Source organism: Plecotus auritus, assembly GCF_963455305.1.
Source record: "Plecotus auritus genome assembly, chromosome: 1".
In the NCBI taxonomy this organism is placed as follows: Eukaryota; Metazoa; Chordata; class Mammalia; order Chiroptera; family Vespertilionidae; genus Plecotus; species Plecotus auritus.
The window spans coordinates 247662127-247681741 of record NC_137770.1 but is presented as its reverse complement, the minus strand read 5'-3'; the positions used below and the strand labels follow the sequence as shown (position 1 = coordinate 247681741).

Here is a 19615-nt window from a genome sequence, read left to right as displayed (position 1 = left end):
CTGCAGTCCGTAAATAGATTTATGGAAATGGTGTCGAATTACAGCATTTAGAAAATAAAAATAATCTCCATACAGAACAGTCACTCCGTCACGGGCTCTCCCTCCCGCGGAGGCCGTGGTGTGTGTCCACGTTAAGCGGTAACGGGGTTTCTCCTATAAAGAAGCAGTAGGGGTGTCTCTCTCTAAAAATAAAGCTGCAACCCTCACTGCGACGTGAAGCCTGAGATTTAGCCTGAGGAGCCCTGCTGGGCCCTGCCCCGGCGGAGGAGGGGGCCAGGGTCCCAGGGGTGCGGGAAGCGGGTGGCGGCAGCCGAGGGGGCGGCCCCCTGGTCCTTGGCTGCCTGGGAGCCCTGGCCTGAGGACCCGGGACCTGTCGGTGGGTCTCCACGCGCCCCCCCATCCGCAGGTGGATGGGTGGGCAGGCAACATGGGCAGGGCTCGCCCAAAGGACCACTGGGCACAGTGAGACGCGTGCTGCTCAGCCAAGGCCCCGAGGGGGCGGGCATGGGTGTGCGGCGGGGGGTGCGGGTGGGGGTGGGGGGGGGTCCCGGCTCTGGGCACTGGTTTGGCAAGCCTGCGGGGCACGGAGGCCCGGCCCGCTCCTGCCGTGTCCACCATCGCTGAGTTAGCCCCCGGCGCTGAGGCTGCCCAGCGGCTCCCCGAGCAGGTGGCCCAGCCTCCAGGCAGCAGCTCAGCGGGGCGGGTGGACGCGCAGGAGGAGAGCCCACCCTGCCTGGGCAGCCCCTGCGCCCCAGGGACCCCCTCCCGTTGGCCCTGCAGGTGGGGAAGCCAGCGTGGCCGGCACGGAGGTGCAGGATGTTCTGCAAGTCTCCGCGGCAACAGCCTGATGAATGCGGTCAAAACACTCGGGACCGTGTGGCGGGGAGCGCGGGGCCTTCCTGGGAGTCCTCTGGGGCTCTGGTCAGACGCCCGCCTTGTCGCTGTAGAAGGGCGTCACGTGGAACACGTAGCAGTGCGTGCACACGCGGACAGCCTTCACCTGCCCGTAGCGGGGCAGCGGGGCCGAGTGCGAGGAGCAGCGGGAGCAGAAGATCTGGAAGGTGGGCGGGGGGGGGGGGGCAGTGAGCTGGGAGGGTCCCCAGCGCCCAGCTGTGCCGCACCCCGACCTTGGCCCCGCAGGGAGAGCACCCCGAGGACAGGGTCGGAGCCCTGAGCGCCCCGGCCTCCTGGGGCCTGCCGGTCCACTGTGGGGCGGGACCTTCAGGAAAACCTGGGACAGGTGGGGGCTCCAGGAGGCCAGGTTGATGGGGAGTCCCAGGCCCCACACCAGGCACAGCAGGCTCCTGTTTAGACCCCCTGTCCCCGCCCCCCCGCCCCCCCCCCCCCCGCCACCTCGCCCCTCTGTTCCCAGCTCTGAAGCAGCAGGGAGGGGACAGGGCACCATCCAGACCCCGTGGGCCAAGTGCCCGAGTCCCTGCCCTGAGTCAGAGCAGGGCCCGGCTCAGGGTCCCGCAGCCCCGTGGGGCGGAGCTGGGTGCGGCCCACCTTCCCGCAGCTGCGGCAGTGGTGCTTCCTGCGGATGACCGTGAAGGGTGCCTTGCAGGCAGTGCAGAGGCTGCAGGCCTCGTCCGGGACCCACTCGGGCGGGTCTGTGACAAGAGGGGGGGCGTCAGGCACGGGGAGCCACGCAGCCGTGACAAGGGGGGGCGGGGGTTGGGTGGGCTGGGGTCGGAGGTGGGTGTGCAGGAGCCTCTGGCCCTGTGGCCGGCAGCCCCCGCCCCCCTGGTCTCCGTCCACCCTGGATGCATCCCTGGCTGTGGTTGGGCGTCAGTCTGTGCAGCCGCGGGCGGTGCCTGTGGGTCAGACCCAGCCTCACCTGGATCACCCTCTCCCAAGCCTCTCCCTGCCAGCACCCAGCTGGCAAGGCCCTTGGGCAAAGGTAGGGGCTGAGAAATAAAGGAGTCAACCCCCTGTCACTCGCTCAATCAACGGGGTCGGGCGTCAGGGGTCCCTGGTCCCCCCGCCCGGGTTATCCCTCACCCCCCGCAGTTCTCAGGTCCTGGGGTCCTGGAGGCCCAGGCAGGCTCCCGTCCATCTCTGGAGGCCAAGGCTGGTGCCGCCCCGCCCCGTCACCTGTGCCGCCCAGGCAGGGGCCAGGGCCAGGGCCCCCTCCTCCCACAGGGTCACAGGGTCACGGGGACCACCCTCTCCCATTCTCAGGGGCTCTGACATGTGGGAAGCAGCTTGTATAACAAGATGGTCACTTCCCTCATCCCAGGGGCCGAAGGGAGCACGACACCCAGAGGGGGCGTCACCTCGGTCGCGCCCAGCCACAGAGGTGCTCAGAGGTCCCGTCCACCCTGGCCCCCCCGCCCCCCAGCGCCTCCCACTGGAACTGGTGAAGGCCGCCCGGCCACCGGACCCCAGGGCACCTCGCCTCCCGCTGGCCTCTCCTTACCGGCCATCCTCCCAGGATCCCCTCAGCTCGCCCACACCACAGGGGGGCGGTTCTCACGCTTGCCCCCGACACCCCGTCCAACCCCTGCTGGACCCAGCCAAGCCCTGGACGGGCCCCGGCTCAGGCAGACGAGAGCACCCCGCCTGGGCACCTGAGGGCCCGAGGACTTCCTGGCCTGGCCCGCCCCGCGGCCCTGCCTGTGCCGTCCTGACCCTCCTCACCCCGCAGCCTCGGTGTGCACCTGTCCCCTGCCCCCTCAGGCAGCGCGAGAGAGGCCCTGAGCTGGGACCCGCCGGGTCAGCCGGGCAGCCGGGCACGCAGGGAGCAGTGTGACCTGTGGCCTATCGCAGCGTCACCTTCCGCCTCCTAGGCTCTGGCCACCTGTGACCCTGCTCAGGCCTAACTGCTCTCACCCTCCCAGCACCTCTCCAGGCTCCAGGGGGACGCATGCCCCCCCCCCTAGGGCCTCGGGGTCCTCCCCAGTGCCCTCACCGCCCGATGCTCCTTCCCTGAACAGCAAGCCACCCACCTCCAGCCGCCACCTCCAGGCTAGTGTGGGGGCAGGGGTCCCCGACCTCCAGGCTAGTGGGGAGCAGGGGTTCCCGACCTCCAGGCTAATGGGGGAGGAGGGGTCCCCGACCTCCAGGCTAATGGGGGAGCAGGGGTCCCCGACCTCCAGGCTAATGGGGGAACAGGGGTCCCCGACCTCCAGGCTAGTGGGGAGCAGGGGTCCCCGACCTCCAGGCTAGTGGGGGGCAGGGGTCCCCGACCTCCAGGCTAGTGGGAGGTAGGGGGCCTCGACCTCCAGGCTAGTGGGGGAGCAGGGGTCCCCGACCTCCAGGCTAGTGGGGGGCAGGGGTCCCCGACCTCCAGGCTAGTGGGGGGCAGGGGTCCCCGACCTCTAGGCTTTGGTCTGGGACAGAGGAAGCGTCCGACGAGCCAGCGCCCACACACCTTCCAGGTCTCCGTCCCGGGTCTTGGCTGCCAGTTCGGAGGACGACAGGGTCTCCTGGCACAGGGCGCAGTCCTCCAAGGCGGCGCCCCGCAGGGTCTGGGTGACTGGAAGAGAAGGTGACGGCTGGGTCCCCGGCCGGGGCAGCGTGGAGGGGCCGCCTCTGCCCAAGGCTGGGCGTGTGGGCTTCTGGGTGCCCGCCCCTGGGCGCTGGGCACCCCGGTCAGCAGGTGGCAGAGCCCGTCTGAGCGCACTCACCCTTCCGTAACTTGTCCTTGTCGTCCATCTCCGGCTTGGTGGCCATGACCTCGAAGAGGGTCTTGAGAATACTTCGCAGGTCGCTGGCGTAGTTGGTCTGCAGCTGGTCAGCCACCCCTGGGGAGGGGGCAGGGGGAGGCGGTGGGCTGGCCGCCTGGGGACCGCGCGCCTGCAGCTGGTCAGGGAGAAGCAGCCGCCAGCCCGGGGCGCGTCTTTGGCGGAGGCAGGAGCTTGGGTACATCTCCTCCTTCGGGCCACCGCCGCCACCCACTGCTGGGCAGCCCTGGCCCCTCACTGAGGGGATCTCAGAGCCCGGACCGTGCCCACCCCGGCAGCACCACTCGCGGTCACGGCCACGCGGCTCCTGGACGTGCCCTCCCCACGGCAAACAGCGTTGCCCCCAATACTGTGACTGCAGGGCCGCAGCCGGGATTCCACGTGGGGGGGGCCCCGCAGGAGGACAGGCCGGGCGGTGGTGCCCGGGGCCCAGCTCCCAGCAGCTTCTGGGCGGGAAACACGTCCCCACCCCCTCGGCAGAGGCTCCTCCTTCCAGAAACGGGGTGGACTCAGCCTCTCCCAGTGACCAGCAATGCGGCTCTTTAGGGGGCCACTGGGCTGGCTCAGCAAAGCCAGGGAGGAGCGGTGTGCACCCCCAGACTACGGACGCCCTGTGACTGTCCCGGGAGTGCCTGCAGCCGAGCTCCCCGAGGCCTCCTGGCGGGCCGCTGTGCTGAGCCTGCCAGGCCCACGCTCCTTGGCCATCAGACCCACCGCGGGAGCCCAGCCGGCCTGGCTCGGGGTGAGCGGCGACCTATGACCCAGGAGACAGGGTTCGATTCCCGGTCAGGGCACGTGGCTGGGGCTGCAGGCTCGATCCCCAGTAGGGGTCGCGCAGGAGGCAGCCGATCCATGATTCTCTCTCATCATTGATGTTTCTATTTCTCCCTCCCTCTCCCTTCCTCTCTGAAATCAATAAAAATATATTTAGCCCTGGTCGGTTTGGCTCAGTGGATGGAGCGTCGGCCTGCGGACTGAAGGGTCCCGGGTTCGATTCCGGCCAAGGGCATGTGCCTTGGTTGCGGGCACATCCCCAGTGGGGGGTGTGCAGGAGGCAGCTGATCGATGTTTCTCTCTCATCGTTGTTTCTGGCTCTCTATCCCTCTCCCTTCCTCTCTGTGGAAAATCAGTAGAATACATTTTTAAAAAAATAAATAAATAATAAAAATATATTTAAAAAAACACAAAACACCATGGGGTCCGTTCTGGCAGGTGAGCGAACTGAAGCTGAGTCCCCCAGGCCCTCCTGAAGCTGAGTCCCCCAGGCCCTCGTGGTCCCACCCGGGAGGTGGGGGGCCTGCCTCAGGCTGTGCCCCTGGGGGCCCCTGGCAATGATTCCTGGGCTCATGACCCCAGGCTATGCTGCTGTGCTGGCTCCTGCCTCTTCCCTGCAGCCGGGGCAGAGGGGGGGCACCAGAGGGGGGGCCGAGGGGGCACCAGAGGGGGGGGCAGAGGGGGCACCAGAGGTTGTCGGGGGTGGAGCCCGCTGCAGGACAGGGCGCGCGTGGGGGGACCCCACACTGTATGATTCTGAACCACATGGGTTCGTACTCATTTAAAACACACGAAACTAAAGAAAACCATGAAAAAGGCGCCCTTTGCTCACGCCCTCTCTAATCCCCTGGGGGACAAAACGGCCCCCCTTTCTGTGAGCCATGGAGGAAGGAAAGACTAGTCAGGACGCACATGGACTGTGAACCTCAAGGTGCACAGAACCCCCGGGGGCCGCCGAGGGGTCGGCACGGGGGGGGGGGGGGTCCCTGACCGCGAACAAAGCCTGTTCTCTGCTGGACACAGGACGCATCTCAGGGCGTGGGGCGACAACCAGACAGAGCGGGGGCCCGCGGACAGGGCCGGGCCTCCCTGCACCCCAACATCAGCCAGCACCCCCCAACATCATCGCATCATCGTCAGGATTTCACCCGCCTGCAGCTGACCTCAGCCCCCACGGGCGCTGGCTGCTCCCCCAAAGCACCGCCCCACGCCCACCAGCCCACACGTGTCACCTGAGATACAGACAAACAGGCGGTGGATCAGGTCGTGGCTGCCGTGGAACCGGGACCGGATCTTCTCTCTCGTGGCCACAGGAGCCGCCTCCAGCACGGCCTTGTCCGAGGAGCAGGCCCCGGCCGGGGAGCCCCTGCATGGAGAAGCAGACACAGGGCTGGGGCGGGCAGCGGGCGGCTCTGGCCCCGGGCTCGGTGCCTGGGTGCTCCGCGGGAGAACAGAGGAGGAGAAACAGGTCTCTGTGGGCAGGAGGGCTGGGTGGTTTGGCAATCTGCACGGGAGGCTGCGAGCGGCTACACAGCCCGCCGGCGGGCCTCGGCGGCTGGGCATCGACCTAGGAACCAGGAGGTCCCGGCTCGATTCCCGGTCAGGGCGCAGGCCCGGTTGCAGGCTCGATCCCCAGTGTGGGGCGTGCAGGAGGCAGCCGGTCCATGATTCTCTCTCATCATCAATGTTTCTATCTCTCTCCCTCTCCCTTCCTCTCTGAAATCAATACAAATATTTTTTTTTTAAAGAAAGAAAACAACAGGTGTTGGTGAAGACATGGAGAAATCAGAACCCTCGGACGTCCTGGTGCAGGAGGCGGGGATGGAACGGGGCAGCCCCTTCGGAAGGCAGCACAGCAGTTCCTGGTACCGTGTGAGCCTGCCCTTCCCCCCGCAGGTGTGCACCCAAGGGAAGTGGAAACACAGATTCACACAAACATGTGTCCACACATGTCACCGCAGCCCCGAAGCAGACACGGCCCCCCGTCCCACCGTATCAGTGGGAGAACAACGAGACACAGCAAGGACGAGGCTCTGACCCCCAGCTCCCCCACAACGAGGCGAGCTCGAAAGCTCGGTGCGGGAGGGACCCCGCCACCGGGGCCCCGCCTGTGCAAGTCCATTTCCCTGGAAAGCCTGGAGCAGCAGAGGGGCCGGCAGCCTGCAGTGCTGGGCGGAGGGGCCGCCCAGGAGGGGTGGCCGCTGTGGTCTGGTTCCTGGGGGCACAGCTGGGACCCCAGTCCTGGGCGCAGCCCGGCTCCGGCTCCAGGAAGGTCCCGGCTCTGTCACGGGACCTGGCCCTAACGCAGATGCAGTGCATGCGCATCTAGAAAGCTCGGAGGTGCAGACACGCCTCGGCACACACGTGTGTGAGTTTAGAAATAGATGTGTCCTCGCGTGGGCCGAGGACCGGCCGCGTTCCGGCGCCACGCCTGCTGCTGCTTTTAAAAGCTCTGAACAGAAGGCTCGACGGCTGGCTCTGAACAGAAGGGGGACGTGGCTGAGGGCGCACCCGGCCTCCTGCCGCACCCCCTGCACGCAGCACTTCAACCTTTTCTCTCGGCTCTGCCTCAGGGAGGATGAGCTGCTCAGACAGGAACCCCCTGCTCCCGAGGGATGGAGGAGGATGACCCCTGGGGCCTGTCCCCCGCCCCCCCCCCCCGCCCCCGCCAGGACTACCAGTGTTTACCAAGCACACTCACTCCAGCTCAAAGCCCTGTTTCCACCCGGACTGTGGGGTCCCCTGGTGCCCCAAGGAGCCGGGAGTCGGGCAGGAAGTGGGTGGGCAGGCCTGGGGGGATGCGGCCCTCCTCGGGGACTCAGAGCGGGAGGGGACAGTGCTGCAGCCTGGACTCTGCCAGCCCTGTTCTCCTGGAGCCGCCCCAGCAGGGTGTCCACATGTCCCACAGGGCGACCGGGCTAAGGACAGGGACCCTCCCAGAGGGAGCCCACTGCCTCACGCCCGGGGAGCTGGGCTGGATGGCCACCGGCATGTCTTTGTGGCTGCATTGGGCGGGGCAGGGCGGGGCGGGGGGACGGGGAGAGTCAAGGATGTGAGAGACTGGACATGAGCCCCATGGCTCCTTCCCTCACTCCAGGGCGTCCCCCGAGGCCAGCTGCCTGCCAGGCCTGGTGCCACTTGATGGAGGGTGAGTGTGCTTCCCCAGCCAAGGCCCCAGTCCCATCCCTGAGCCTAAGGGACTCGTGTGCAGGCAGGAGACGGGAGATGGGCCCGGGGCCCTGCAGGAGGCCTGAAAACCGGGGCCAGAGAGATGGGAGGGTCACCCAGCCCGGGGCTCTGAGCCTGTTTCCAAACCTGTGAGGCAGGGACGACAAGGAAAAGGCAGCCGTGGGGGCCACGCGGCCACGCGGCCAGCAGGCAGGACCGCACTGTGGTGACTGCATGCGGCAGCGACGAGGAGGGGATGGGGACCAGGGAGCAAATAAGGAGAGCTCAGAGAGCATCTAGAAATTGGGGTGCAGGCTGGGCTGAGGGACGCCAACCATGGGGGCGGGGCTGGGGTGAGCACAAGAGACGGGGGAGAGCAGGGGCCCTGATTCTGAGCAGGGCCACGTCCCTGGCTCAGCGGGCGTGAGGGGAAGTCAGGAGGATGGACCATGCATATAAACCCTTCCACCCACTGAACAAGAAATGGGTAATGGAACAAACCTACAACTAGGACATACTCGGAACCTGTAGCTAAAACCCTTCCCACAAAGAGGACTCCAGGCTCCCTGGGAAAGGTTACCTGATATTTCAGGCAGAAACGATACCAACGCCACACAAACTCTTCTGGAACACGGAAGACGTGGGAATGCTCCCAACACACGGCAGGACCTCAGCACGCCTCGCTGAGACCCAGGCCCGAGAAAGACATTCCGAGAAAACTGTCCACGTTCCCACAATCACATGCAGAGTTCTCAACAACGTTTTAGCGGATCGAAGCCGACATATACGAAAAGGATGATACTTCATGGCCGCGAGGGTCACCCCAGGAAGGCAAGGTTGGCTTAATCTCTGAATATCCATCAGTGGGATGTATCCCATGATAGACTACAAAAGAAAAGCTGTCTGATCATCCCCAAAGTTAAAGAGAAAGTACTGGAGAGGAGAAACCAAGATGGCGGCACAGGTAAGCACCTGAACTTGCAGCCTCGCACAACCACTTCAAAACTACAACTAAACGGACATCATCCAGAACCACCGGGAGGCTGGCTGAGTGGACATTCTACAACGAGAAGGAAAGAGGAAAGGTCACTGAGACTCAGAGGAGCTGCAGAAGTAAAGTGCAGAGGTACGGAGGCGTGTGCACGGAGAGGGCTGGCAAGTGAGTACGCGGCTGGCTTTTTCAATCCAGAGGGAGACACAAGCTCGCGACTGCTCTTAACTCCAGTTCCGGGCGAGATTCTGGGGACCCAGACTCATACGGGGAGAAACTGGACTGTCTGGCAGCGGGCAGAACTTGAGGGTGGCTTTCTCTCAGAGGTGCTTGCAGCGATTACCGTGGGACACTGAGAACCAGGGGCCTCTTAGGGCAGGGCTGACGGGAAGCCATTGCTGTTTGCTCCGCCCTGAGACTCCGCCCCATCCAAGCTGAGCACAGAGGCTTTTGCATAAGAATGGCCTGGTCCTTTGAATTTTAAACTTACCTACAGCTGAGTCAGTGAGACCCAGAACATCCAAAAGAAGGCCCAAGGCCCCACAGCAGCTTGCATTGCCTCACAGCTGGGCCTCATCTGGGCACCTCCAAAACCCAAACAAAGAAGAGGAATCTGCAGATCTCTCCGTAGCTCCTGCTGGGTGGCCTCAGGCAGAGGCTAAATTAGCACCTCCTTGGAGATCCAAGAGCCAGTGTACCCAGGGGTCAGAGTGGGACCATCCAGATTACAACTCCTCAGATCTATAAGGGACACACTCAGGGGGCAGACTCAGGGAGCACCAAAGCCCCACTGAAGCAAGTCTTGTCTCATAAGGGTGTCTCCAGCACAGAAGTTCTCCCAGCGTAGACACAGCTGATCCTCACAGCCAATTGGCCTGGAGGTCAATTCCTCCCAGTGAGCCCAACAACAATCAAGGCTTAACTACAACAAGACTGTGCACACAGCCCACAAAGAGGTGCACCAAGAGTGTCCACCTCAGGTAGCTGGGGAGGCTGAGCCACTGGGCCCTAGAGGACACCTAGCACACAAAGCCACTCTATCAACTCAGGGAAGCAACCAAAATGCGGAGACAAAGAAACAGGTCACAAATGAAAGAAATGGAGGAAAGCAAACGACTGGATATAGAGTTCAAAACCACGGTTATAAGGTTTTTCAAGAATTTTCTAGAAAAGGCCAATAAATTTAGTGAGACCCTCGAGGATATGAAAAAGGACCAACTAGAAATTAAACATACACTGACTGAAATAAAAAATAATATACAGAGATCTAACAGCAGACTAGAGGATCGCAAGAATCAAGTCAAAGATTTGAAATACAAAGAAGCAAAGATCACCCAACCGGAAAAGCAAAAAGAAAAAGGAATCCAAAAATATGAAGATAGTGTAAGGAGCCTCTGGGACAACTTCAAGCGTACCAACATCAGAATTACGGGGGTGCCAGAAGAAGAGAGAGAGCAAGATACTGAAAACCTATTTGAAGAAATAATGACAGAAAACTTCCCCCACCTGGTGAAAGAAATAGACTTACAAGTCCAGGAAGCACACAGAACCCCAAACAAAAGGAATCCAAAGAGGACCACACCAAGACACATCATAATTAAAATGCCAAGAGCAAAAGACAAAGCGAGAATATTAAAAGCAGCAAGACAAAAACAGTTAATTACCTACAAGGGAGCACCCATAAGACTGTCAGCTGACTTCTCAACAGAAACTATGCAGGCCAGACGGGAGTGGCAAGAAATATTCAAAGTGATGAATAGCAAGAACCTACAACCAAGATTACTCTACCCAGCAAAGCTATCATTCAGAATTGAAGGTCAGATAAAGAGCTTCACAGACAAGAAAAAGCTAAAGGAGTTCATCACCGCCAAACCAGTATTATATGAAATGCTGAAAGGCATTCTTTAAGAACAGGAAAAAGAAGAAAAAGGTAAAGATAAAAATTATGAACAACAAATACATGTCTATGAACAAGTGAATCTAAAAATCAAGTGACTAAAAAATCTGATGAACAGGATAAACTGGTGAATATAATAGAATCAGGGGCATAGAAAGGGAGTGGACTGATAATCCTCGGGGAGAAAGGGGTGTGGGGGGTGCAGGAAGAGACTGGACAAAAAGCGTACACCTATGGATGAGGACAGTGGGGGGCGGTAAGGGCAGAGGGTGGGGTGGGAACTGGGTGGAGGGGAGCTATGGGGGGAAAGAGAGGAACAATTGTAATAATCTGAACAATAAAGATGTATTTTTTTAAAACAGTACTGGAGAAAATCTGCCATATATATATATAATAATAATTCCAGGGAGAAGGGGAGAGAGAGAGAAACACCAATGATGAGCGAGTCATTGATCGGCTGCCTCCTGCATGACCCCTACTGGGGATTGAGCCCACAACCTGGGCATGTGCCCTTGACTGGAATCGAACACCCAGAACCCTTCAGTCTGCAGGGCGACACTCTATCCACTGAGCCACACCAGCTAGGGGCGACGTCTGCTCTTATTAAATACTCACCAAACTAGGAATAGAAGAGAACCCTTGAACTTGAGAAAGGCACCTATGGGAAGCCAACGGCCTGCATCACACCTGTGGAAGCTACTGCTTGCTTTCCCTCTGAGACCAGGAGTGGGGCAAACACCCTGCGGGGCGCTTCTACGCAGCATTGCGCTGGGAATCCTCGTCGGTGCGAAAGCGCAAGACAAAGGAGTAACGGACTTCCAGTCAGAAAGGAGTGAAACTGGCCTCACTCACAGGTGACATGTTCATCTATGTAGGAAACGTTACAAGAAGGAAAAAAAAAACTACAATAGCTCATACCGTGAGTTTAGCAAGGTTGCAGGAGACAAGATCAATATAAGAAATTAGTTATGTTTCTATACATTAGCAATAAACAACTGGAAATTTAAATTACTGAACAGTACCAGTTATAACAGCAACAAGAAATAAAAAATACTTAAGGATAAATATGACAAAAGGTGTGTACGCCTTCTACAATGAAAACTATAAAACTTTACTGAGAGAAAAACCTAAATAATCGCTTCTTGGCCTTCGGGCTAAGATCAAGTGTAGTATCTGTTCTTATCAGTTTAATATCTGATACGTCCTCTACCCGAGGACAATGTATTAAATGGATTTTCGAAGCTTGGAGTTGGAATAGGAGCTTGCTCCGTCCACTCCATGCATCGACCTGGTATTGCAGTACCTCCGGGAATGGTACACACACACACACACACACACACACACACACACACACACACAAACCCAACAAAACAAACAAACAAAAAACCCCTAAATAAATGGAGAGATATACTGTGTCCATGAATTGAAAGGCTCAATATTATTAAGTTTTTAATTTTACCAAAATTGATGTATAGATTCAACATAATGCCAATAAAATTCCTAACAGGTTATTTTAAGGAAGGGAGGGAGGGAGTGGGGGGAAGAAGGAAGGAAGGAAGGAAGGAAGGAAGGAAGGAAGGAAGGAAGGAAGGAAGGAAAGAAGGAAGGAGAAAAGGAAGGGAGGAAGGAAGGAGGAAAAGAAGGAAGGAAGGAGGAAAGGAAGGAAGGGAGGAGAGAGGAAAGGAAGGAGGGAGGAAAGGAAAGGAAGGAAGGAAGGAGGAAAGGAAAGGAAAGGAAAGGAAAGGAAAGGAAAGGAAAGGAAAGGAAAGGAAAGGAAAGGAAAGGAAGGAAGGAGGAAAGGAAGGAAAGGAAGGAAGGAAGGAAGGGAGGAAGGAAGGAAGGAAGGAAGAAAGGAGGGAAGGAAGGAAGGAAGGAAGGAGGAAAAGAAGAAAGGAAGGAGGAAAGGAAGGAAGGAAGGAGGGAAGGAAGGAAGGAAGGAGGGAAGGAAGGAAGGAGGGAAGGAAGGAAGGAGGGGAGGAAAGGAAGGAAGGAAGGAAGGAAGGAGGGAAGGAAGGAAGGAAGGAAGGAAGGAAGGAAGGAAGGAAGGAAGGAAGGAATTGACAACCTTGCTCTAAAATTCACATGTGACACACTAGACGCAGAAGAGCCAAAACACGTTTGAAAAGGAAGAGAAACACCGGGGACCTTTGCGGCCTTGCTTGATGGCTCGTTACGAAGCCACCACACTCCGGACGGCGTGGCACTGGTGTCGATGCAGACAAACCACCAGGGGGCCAGGCTCCAGAGTCCCGAAATCAACCCACACGGTTTTGGACAAAGGGCAAAGGCAACCCAGCGGAGAGAGGATGGTCTTCCTAACACGTGGTGCTGGAATCAGTGTCTCTCCTTGTGCAAAGCAACATTCAACTCCGAGCCACACCCCACACCATAAGCAAACATGAGCTCAGAATGGACCGCAGACCAAAAAGTATGAAACTCCTGGAAGAAAACAGAGGGGCATCCAATTTTTAGATATGACACCACAATCCACCAAAGAAGTTGATAACATGGGCTTCATCCACATCAAGAACTTCTGCTCTTCCAAGTCCTCCCAGGGTGAGGACAAGCCACGGACTGGAGGAAAGACTGTCAAGTTCCATCTGAGAAAGGGCGTGCGCCCAGAAGAAGAACCCTCAAAACTCAACGTGGGAACAAACAGCAAGAAACAGCACAAGGTTTGAACAGACGGTGAGTGATAACCCTGAGTGATGGTGGTGAGGATGGAGAGTAACAATCCTCAGTGATGGTGGTGAGGATGGAGAGTAACAGCCCTCAGTAACGGTGGTGAGGATGGAGAGTAACAACCCTCAGTGACGGTGGTGAGGATGGAGAGTAACAGCCCTCAGTGATGGTGGTGAGGACGGAGAATAACAGCCCTCAGTGACGGTGGTGAGGATGGAGAGTAACAGTCCTCAGTGACGGTGGTGAGGATGGAGAGTAACAGTCCTCAGTGATGGTGGTGAGGATGGAGAGTAACAGTCCTCAGTGACGGTGGTGAGGATGGAGAATAACAGCCCTCAGTGACGGTGGTGAGGATGGAGAGTAACAGCCCTCAGTGACGGTGGTGAGGATGGAGAGTAACAGCCCTGAGTGATGGTGGTGAGGATGGAGAGTAACAGCCCTCAGTGACGGTGGTGAGGACGGAGAGTAACAATCCTCAGTGACGGTGGTGAGGATGGAGAGTAACAGCCCTCAGTGATGGTGGTGAGGATGGAGAGTAACAACCCTCAGTGATGGTGGTGAGGATGGAGAGTAACAGCCCTCAGTAACAGTGGTGAGGATGGAGAGTAACAGCCCTCAGTGACGGTGGTGAGGATGGAGAGTAACAGCCCTCAGTGATGGTGGTGAGGATGGAGAGTAACAGCCCTCAGTGACGGTGGTGAGGATGGAGAGTAACAGCCCTCAGTGATGGTGGTGAGGATGGAGAGTAACAGCCCTCAGTGATGGTGGTGAGGATGGAGAGTAACAGCCCTCAGTGATGGTTGTGAGGATGGAGAGTAACAGCCCTCAGTGACGGTGGTGAGGATGGAGAGTAACAGCCCTCAATAATGGTGGTGAGGATGGAGAGTAACAGCCCTCAGTGATGGTGGTGAGGATGGAGAGTAACAGTCCTCAGTAATGGTGGTGAGGATGGAGAGTAACAGCCCTCAGTGATGGTGGTGAGGATGGAGAGTAACAACCCTCAGTGATGGTGGTGAGGATGGAGAGTAACAATCCTCAGTAATGGTGGTGAGGATGGAGAGTAACAGCCCTCAGTAACGGTGGTGAGGATGGAGAGTAACAGCCCTCAGTGATGGTGGTGAGGATGGAGAGTAACAGCCCTCAGTGATGGTGGTGAGGATGGAGAGTAACAGCCCTCAGTGACGGTGGTGAGGATGGAGAGTAACAGCCCTCAGTGACAGTGGTGAGGATGGAGAGTAACAGCCCTCAGTGATGGTGGTGAGGATGGAGAGTAACAGCCCTCAGTGACGGTGGTGAGGATGGAGAGTAACAACCCTCAGTGATGGTGGTGAGGATGGAGAGTAACAGCCCTCAGTGACGGTGGTGAGAATGGAGAGTAACAGCCCTCAGTGACGGTGGTGAGGATGGAGAGTAACAACCCTCAGTGACGGTGGTGAGGATGGAGAGTAACAGCCCTCAATAATGGTGGTGAGGATGGAGAGTAACAGCCCTCAGTGACGGTGGTGAGGATGGAGAGTAACAGCCCTCAGTGACGGTGGTGAGGATGGAGAGTAACAGCCCTCAGTGACGGTGGTGAGGATGGAGAGTAACAGCCCTCAGTGACGGTGGTGAGGATGGAGAGTAACAGCCCTCAGTGATGGTGGTGAGGATGGAGAGTAACAACCCTCAGTAACGGTGGTGAGGATGGAGAGTAACAGCCCTTAGTGACGGTGGTGAGGATGGAGAGTAACAGCCCTCAGTGATGGTGGTGAGGATGGAGAGTAACAACCCTCAATAATGGTGGTGAGGATGGAGAGTAACAACCCTCAATAATGGTGGTGAGGATGGAGAGTAACAGCCCTCAGTGACGGTGGTGAGGATGGAGAGTAACAGCCCTCAATAATGGTGGTGAGGATGGAGAGTAACAGCCCTCAGTGATGGTGGTGAGGATGGAGAGTAACAGCCCTCAGTGACGGTGGTGAGGATGGAGAGTAACAGCCCTCAGTGATGGTGGTGAGGATGGAGAGTAACAGCCCTCAGTGACGGTGGTGAGGATGGAGAGTAACAGCCCTCAGTGATGGTGGTGAGGATGGAGAGTAACAGTCCTGAGTGATGGTGGTGAGGATGGAGAGTAACAGTCCTGAGTGATGGTGGTGAGGATGGAGAGTAACAGCCCTCAGTGATGGTGGTGAGGATGGAGAGTAACAGCCCTCAGTGATGGTGGTGAGGATGGAGAGTAACAACCCTCAGTGATGGTGGTGAGGATGGAGAGTAACAGCCCTCAGTGATGGTGGTGAGGATGGAGAGTAACAGCCCTCAGTGACGGTGGTGAGGATGGAGAGTAACAACCCTCAGTGACGGTGGTGAGGATGGAGAGTAACAACCCTCAGTGACGGTGGTGAGGATGGAGAGTAACAGTCCTCAGTGACGGTGGTGAGGATGGAGAGTAACAGCCCTCAGTGATGGTGGTGAGGATGGAGAGTAACAGCCCTCAGTGACGGTGGTGAGGATGGAGAGTAACAGCCCTCAGTGACGGTGGTGAGGATGGAGAGTAACAACCCTCAGTAACGGTGGTGAGGACGGAGAGTAACAGTCCTGAGTGATGGTGGTGAGGATGGAGAGTAACAACCCTCAGTAACGGTGGTGAGGATGGAGAGTAACAGCCCTCAGTGACGGTGGTGAGGATGGAGAGTAACAGCCCTCAGTGACGGTGGTGAGGATGGAGAGTAACAGCCCTCAATAATGGTGGTGAGGATGGAGAGTAACAACCCTCAGTGACGGTGGTGAGGATGGAGAGTAACAACCCTCAGTGATGGTGGTGAGGATGGAGAGTAACAGTCCTGAGTGATGGTGGTGAGGATGGAGAGTAACAACCCTCAATAATGGTGGTGAGGATGGAGAGTAACAGCCCTCAGTGATGGTGGTGAGGATGGAGAGTAACAGCCCTCAGTGATGGTGGTGAGGATGGAGAGTAACAGTCCTCAGTGACGGTGGTGAGGATGGAGAGTAACAGTCCTGAGTGATGGTGGTGAGGACGGAGAGTAACAGTCCTGAGTGACGGTGGTGAGGACGGAGAGTAACAGCCCTCAGTGACGGTGGTGAGGACGGAGAGTAACAGCCCTCAGTGACGGTGGTGAGGATGGAGAGTAACAACCCTCAGTGATGGTGGTGAGGATGGAGAGTAACAGCCCTCAGTAACAGTGGTGAGGATGGAGAGTAACAGCCCTCAGTGATGGTGGTGAGGATGGAGAGTAACAGCCCTCAGTGATGGTGGTGAGGATGGAGAGTAACAGCCCTCAGTGATGGTGGTGAGGATGGAGAGTAACAGCCCTCAGTGATGGTGGTGAGGATGGAGAGTAACAACCCTCAGTGATGGTGGTGAGGATGGAGAGTAACAGTCCCGAATAATGGTGCTGACTAATGGAAATGACGGTAACAACCCTAAGTGATGGTGGTGACAATGAGTAACAGCCCTCAGTGATGGTGGTGGTGACAATGAGTAACAGCCCTGAGAGACAGTGGTAAGGACCGAGTAACAATGGCTGAGTAATGGTGGTGAGGACAGCGAGTAACGATGCTGGGTAATGGTGGCAATGGCTGAGTAACAACCCTGAGTGACGGAGGCAATGGCTGAGTAACAGGGGCTGAGTAACAGCATCCGACAGCAACAGTGAGCCACGCGGTCTGCAGCGGGCTGAGACGTGAAGGGAGGTAGGAAACCACACGCGTGGCTCTCAGCTCCTCCGCCGGACGCCATGGTGCTGGGCACTGTAGCCCATTTTACAGATGACAAAGCAGAGGCCGAGGGAGGTTGTTGACCGGCCCCAGGTCAGCCAGCCAGTCCCCGGCGCCCTTTATCCCCTGGGCCCTCCCTCCTGCTGCACTCGCAGGTGCTCCCCACCCAGGGGCCACGTCCCCGGCGCCCACACTGCACCCGCACGCCCCGGGAGGGAGGAGCTCACGGCCAGAGCACCGCACCAGCTGGGGCAGGAGCTCAGAAGCCTGCGCCACGGAGCCCTTCCCAATTCCCGCCATTCTGCCTGTTGGGTCCTGAAGGAGGAACGCACGGGGCCAGAATGGTGACGGGAGCCAGCGGCTTTCCAAGGACTCCAGGCCGGTTTTCCTGGGCGGAGACTTCTCTGTGCTGGTCCGGATCCTGGGCCGTCCGGAGGGGAGAGAACGGTCTCAGCAGGTGGGCTGTGGTCTAGACCAGTGCAATGTCCGTGTGAAGTGGTCAGTTCCCGGGGGAGGCGGTAGTGACTCAGTTGTTTGATCCAACCTAACGCTGTCCGAACGACAGCCAGGGGGGCCCCCTCAGCCGGAGCCAGTCTCGCTCTCTCTCTGATGGTGGGAGCGGGGTCAGGAGACCAGACGGCCTGGGCCACAAGTTGGGGCGCGGAATGGGCGGAAAGCTCAGAGGGGGTAGGAGGTGAGGAGCGGGTCCCTGCCTCAGGGAGGAGGGCCGATGCGGGCGTGGTCGGCCAGGGGACAGGAGGGCAGAGGGCCGGAAGCTGCCTCTGGGGGTTGTACATTTAACCCCACAGAGGAAAACCACGGGCGTCCGAAAACCAAACGCTATTGATCAATCAACCGAAGGGCACCTGGGAAAGCGAGGCCAGCGCCAGCAACACACCCAGCGGGCAGGAACCTGTTCAGGTCCATAAGGAAACCGCACCCCAGCAGGACTGCGGGGGGGGGGGGCAGAAAGGGGGGGCCAGGTGGAGAGCAGCCCCTGCGGAGAATGGGCAGCGCGAGGAGGAAGAGGAGGAGGAGGAGGAGGAGGAGGAGGAGGAGGAGGAGGGGAAGGAGGAGGAGGGGGAGGAGGAGGAAGGGGGGCTCAGCGCACAAAGTCGGGGGCACAAACTACAGCCTGGCAGGAGGGGTCTCTGCTCCTGAGCTGGGAGACCCCGGGGGCGGACAGCTGCAGCCGGTCAGGCCCCGAGGAGCCCCGACAGCAGGGGCCGAGCGTCGGGACTCCGTGGTGTTGCTGTGCGTGTTCTGCCCCAGCGCTGGCGCCACAGCAATAACCCAGACTCCGAGCCGGAGGGAAGGAAACAGAGGGCTTTGTGGACGAGCGGTCGTGACATAATATTCGGTGAGAAAGTGATGAAACTGCCCCTGGGATTGGGGATGGCTTTTATTTCCCTCCTCCATGCTCATCCGTGTTTCCCTGCGTTTCCACAGCGAACGGGGCCACGTTATAATTAGAAAAGAGCGCGCGCATCGGCATCATTTGGGAAGAAGGCAGGCGGCTGGGAACACATTAGCAGGACGTCCGGGGAAAGGCAGACGCACTCCAGACAGACGGACCTCCGTTTCTAGACAAGGGACGGACTCAGCTGGCTCTGAGTATGGAAGGTTCTGGGTAACGAGGTGAGTCTACACAGGGACAACAGGGTTTTAAAAAAAACAAAAACGCAACTTTTCCCAAAAAGGCTGATCGGTGACCCTGAAAAGGTGAGAAAGCAGCAGCAAGAATTGAAGACATTGGTTCCGGTTCTGCAGGGCCCCGGGCAGCGGCGCTGGTGGGACCGGCCAGCGGGGAGCACGGGCTGCAGGTCGACCCGGAGAGATGCCGTACAGGGGTCCCTCCGGCTGGCCCCTCTTCCAGGACCCGGCAGCCCCTTCCGCCTGGGGCCGTGCTCTGGAAACACGCTTTGGCGGTGCCCTCAGAGCGAGCAGACAGGTCCCGGGCGTCTCCTCCATGGCACCGTCTCCAGGTGTGGCCACGGATCTGAGGAGCCCGTGAGCGCAGGGCGGCCCGCTGTTCCCTCCTCGGGCGCACATGGAAGGGGCCGCAGGAGCACCTGCTGGACAGGCGGGCCTCAGGGTCAAATCGGGGCGACGCTGGTCCCGCAAGGGGAGCATGAGCTCAACGCCACGGGCACAACGGGCTCGCTCTGCAGGCGCTCCGGGCTCAGGCACAGCTCTGCGGCCTGTCTCTCCATCTGCCGGGAGGGGTGACCGGCTGCACCGCCCCGGCGGCCGCGGCCATCACCTAATGCCAACCAGGTCCCGGCGTCTCGCCGTCTGAATTTTGTGAACTTCCTGCCTGTGGCCGGACGGAAGGCTGGTGGATCTTTCATGCTTGTCTTACCCATGCTGCGTTGTCACCTGCGCCCCGCGTTCCGTCAGGCTCCCTGAGGTCGGCACCCGCCTGGTGGCTGGGGCTCCCGAGAGCCTCGCCAGCCTCGCCTCGCCCAGGAATCAGCCTGGTCTGAGCCTTGCTCCCCAGCTCCCTGGTGCGCCGGGCCCGTGGGGGGGACGGACAGCGCCACCTGCTGGCCGGATGCCCAGCTTCCCCGACGCAGTGCTGGGCCCTCTGTCCAAGGTCCTGACCCAGACGCAGGGCTGTCCTGGTCAGCCGGCCGCCTACCACATTCTTCCTCCCTCGGACCCCGGCACCTTCTGGAAATCCTGGAGGACGGGACATCTCTC

General features: G+C 59.1%; 1 protein-coding gene across 2 annotated transcripts in view; it reads right to left on the bottom strand.

The window, feature by feature from the left end:
* Nucleotides 1–19615, bottom strand: part of ZFYVE28 (zinc finger FYVE-type containing 28) — a 50745-nt gene continuing 31130 nt past the window's right edge. Inside the window, exons 9-13 of one of the 2 annotated variants that reach the window (XM_080657893.1) lie at nt 5693–5826; nt 3630–3746; nt 3374–3478; nt 1507–1610; nt 1–1054 (exon numbers count right to left, since the gene is read on the bottom strand). In XM_080657893.1, coding sequence (XP_080514019.1) covers nt 923–1054; nt 1507–1610; nt 3374–3478; nt 3630–3746; nt 5693–5826 — 592 coding nt within the window. In that variant the 3' untranslated portion in view covers nt 1–922. The remainder of the gene's footprint in view (nt 1055–1506; nt 1611–3373; nt 3479–3629; nt 3747–5692; nt 5827–19615) is intronic. The other variant, XM_080657894.1, reaches the window with a different exon arrangement.